At 39.4% G+C, this 3,005-nt stretch overlaps 1 protein-coding gene across 1 annotated transcript; it reads left to right on the top strand.

Moving 5' to 3' along the window:
* Positions 1-423: 423 nt before the first annotated feature.
* On the top strand, positions 424-2,625 carry LOC127673296 (leukocyte immunoglobulin-like receptor subfamily B member 4A). Its single transcript, XM_052168862.1, has 5 exons — positions 424-498; positions 639-674; positions 879-1,163; positions 1,307-1,609; positions 2,582-2,625. Exons 1-5 carry the CDS (start codon positions 465-467, stop codon positions 2,623-2,625), a joined length of 702 nt encoding a protein of 233 aa, XP_052024822.1. The 5' UTR covers positions 424-464.
* The last annotated feature ends 380 nt before the right edge of the window (positions 2,626-3,005 follow it).

Raw genomic sequence — 3,005 nt, 5'->3', positions numbered from 1 at the left:
TAAACCTTCAGGAACATATGATTAGAGTCTGTGAAGCCCCTTTGGATTACATACTCCAATTGAAAGAGCATGGATGGCTCTTGTCTTAGAACACAGTCTTGGTTTTGACCAATATCACATCTCCCTAACCTACATGTATAATTGTTTCTAGTTTAAAAGATAATGTCCTTCCTTTTGAATGTACTCTGGCTTGGAAAACAGAGGGATGGTGGGAAATCTTTGAGAAATAGAAAAAAAAATGTTCTTTAAAAGCACTTCAGAGAACTGAGTGATTACTCAATCCTCTCTACTGACCAAAATACAGAAGTTACTCTTGTAATAGCTATGATGTCAAAAAAAAAAAAAAAAAAAAAAACCAACAGGAAGAACCTGCCCACAAGATGATATCTGTATAGTGCCTGATGTTACAGAATATTTGCCAGACTGGCCCAGGAGAACATCTACGGACACTGCCAGGACTCACCATGATGGCCATACTCACAGGGCTGTTGTACCTGGGTGAGATATGAACAGGGGGTGTGGATGCTTACGTCTGTAAGGAAACCTACTCAACAGCCAGGTTTAATTTCACATTGATAACCTAGGGGATCCCATCTGCCTCTCAATGTGAAAAGGTCTGAGAGAAAATTTTCTTTCAGGTCTTATTGTGGAACCCAGGACTGAAGTACAAGCAGGTGAGTGTCTCCAGCCATACCCGGATTTGATTCTTCACTATGATGAGAAAATCTCTATTTTACTGTCTAGAGGGTCCAATATTCACACTGGTAGTGGGAGAAAAAGCATTCATGTGATAATATCTTCTTCCATGGTAGTGTTGTGTTCTAAGAAATGATGTCAAAGGAAGATGTTCTGGGACTCAGCCTTTGATTTCTTCACAGAACACCTCCCAAAGCCAATTATCTGGGCTGAGCCACGCTCTGTGATTGCCTTACATACACCTGTGATTATATGGTGTCAGGGTTCCTATGAGGTCCAGGAGTATCGTCTGTATAAAGGGAGAAGTGTAGATCCTTGGGACACTCAATTGCCTCTGGAAACCAGGAATAAGGCCATGTTCAACATTCAATACATGACAGTCGGCTATGCAGGTATCTATAAGTGTTATTATAAGAGTGATGCTGGATTTTCAGAGCACAGTGATGCCATGGAGTTAGTTGTGACAGGTGAGTGGACACTCAGGGATCCCAGCATGGGCTTTCTCCTAAGATGGAGATCTATTCTCCAGGAGCTCTTCACTCAGAGTCCAATCCTGGAGGACAATGTGTGTAACTCACAATAATTTCACATTTTTCTTCTTGTATCCCAGGAGCATATGGAAATCCAAGCCTGTCAGTCTGGCCCAGCCCTGATGTGACCTCTGGAGTTTTCAGAGCCTTTACGTGTAGCTCACACATAGGATTTGGCAGATACATTCTGATCCAGGAAGGAAAACACCACCTGTTATGGATCCTGGACTCACAGTATCAGGACAATCATTCATTCCAGGCTACTTTTGTTGTGGAGGCTGTTACTCCCAAACACAATGGAACATTCAGATGTTACGGCTTTTTTAAAAATAAACCTCAGGTGTGGTCAAACTCAAGTAACCCCCTTGACCTCGTGGTCTCAGGTAATGTTCTCACATTGTTCTCTTTCCTAAGATGATCTCTTGCTTAGAATAGGAGGGAGGATGTCGTCATTTAAAAAAAAAATCTTTTTGATACCAAAAACATTTACCCCTTATTATAAGTTTATTACTCAGCATTCCCTGAAGTAAGTTCCTCCAGCATTCACTATAGATTAGAAGAGGTGTTTGAGGGAAACGTACAATTCACCAAGTAATTAGACATTGTCACTATACTATTTAGATTTCTACTGTTTTCTTAAATCACCATGATGTAAAACAATACATGGAGAAAAGAGTTTATTCCATTTGATAGCTTATAATCCATCATGGAAAGAATTAGGATGATATACCCAAAGTAGTAACTGAAGCATAAGCCATGATTTAGTACTGTTACAGGCTTTCTCCCCAATACCTACTAAATTGCTTTAACCTCAAGATCCAACTATCCAGGGTCAAAATCACCCATAGATTTTTGGCCTTCCCACATCAATTGTCAATAAATCAGAAATCTTTCCACATTTTTCCTGCAAGTCAATATGATACACATTTTTTGAAGTTTCATTGATGACTCTAGCTCATATGAAGCTAGCAAAAAATCTAAACAGAACATGCCTTCAGTGCTATAATTGGTCCTTCATTCTCAATTGTTTTTACTTCCTAAAATACTGCGCCTAAACTCATGGTAATTGCTACTCAACAGAGGCATTTGGTATTCATAATGCACACACTCAGTCAAGTAATTGTCAGTACCTGAGAGTTTCTATTCTCTCCAGCATTAAATGATATGCTTTTTGGAATATTGGCTGTGAGAGCTGTGATCTTTACAAATGTCCAAGAATCCATAGGCACAAAATTTGTATACAACAACATTATATCTGAATGAACTTATGGTGCAAAATGAGGACCCACAGAACAAGGCAGGGCATAGTCAAGAGCTGGGAGCTCAATCATTCACTTCTCCTTCCATTTTAGCAGATGCCAAAGAGAAGTCCCCTACCCACACTGAAGATGGGAAGTGATGACTCTCCTGGAGGGGATACACATTGTGTTGAGATATGTTGGTGAAGCCTTCAGTGAAGTTCAGAAATTAGGGCAACTGGACTTGCTTTCCACTTAGATGACTGGTTCCTTACATAGCTTATGATCTAATATCTTTCTCTACCTGTATTTCAGAACCTCCTTTACTCCACCTTTTATCTCCTGCTTTCATGAAAACACTGAATAATTTTTTTCTAGGCTCCATCTCCTGAACAAATTTTAATGAGTATTTAAGGGACATCACAATGTCATTTTGAGATTCTGACTGAGGAAAAACCTCTTCTCTGACCTTTTACCTTATTTCTGCAAATTAAAATAACAGATTGTCCCATACTTTGACATAATTTAATGAAATTCTTTG

Source organism: Apodemus sylvaticus, chromosome 22 (assembly GCF_947179515.1).
Source record: "Apodemus sylvaticus chromosome 22, mApoSyl1.1, whole genome shotgun sequence".
Lineage (NCBI taxonomy): Eukaryota > Metazoa > Chordata > Mammalia > Rodentia > Muridae > Apodemus > Apodemus sylvaticus.
Note: the sequence above shows the minus strand (reverse complement) of the source record. Positions and strands in the feature narration are given on the sequence as shown.

Excerpts from the sequence above, each read along its gene's own strand:
- LOC127673296 (XM_052168862.1), top strand. The coding sequence starts at position 465 with ATGATGGCCATACTCACAGGGCTGTTGTACCTGG. Across the intron at positions 1,164-1,306 it reads CATGGAGTTAGTTGTGACAG|GAGCATATGGAAATCCAAGC; the intron begins GTGAGTGGACAC and ends CTTGTATCCCAG. Across the intron at positions 1,610-2,581 it reads CCTTGACCTCGTGGTCTCAG|ATGCCAAAGAGAAGTCCCCT; the intron begins GTAATGTTCTCA and ends CCATTTTAGCAG.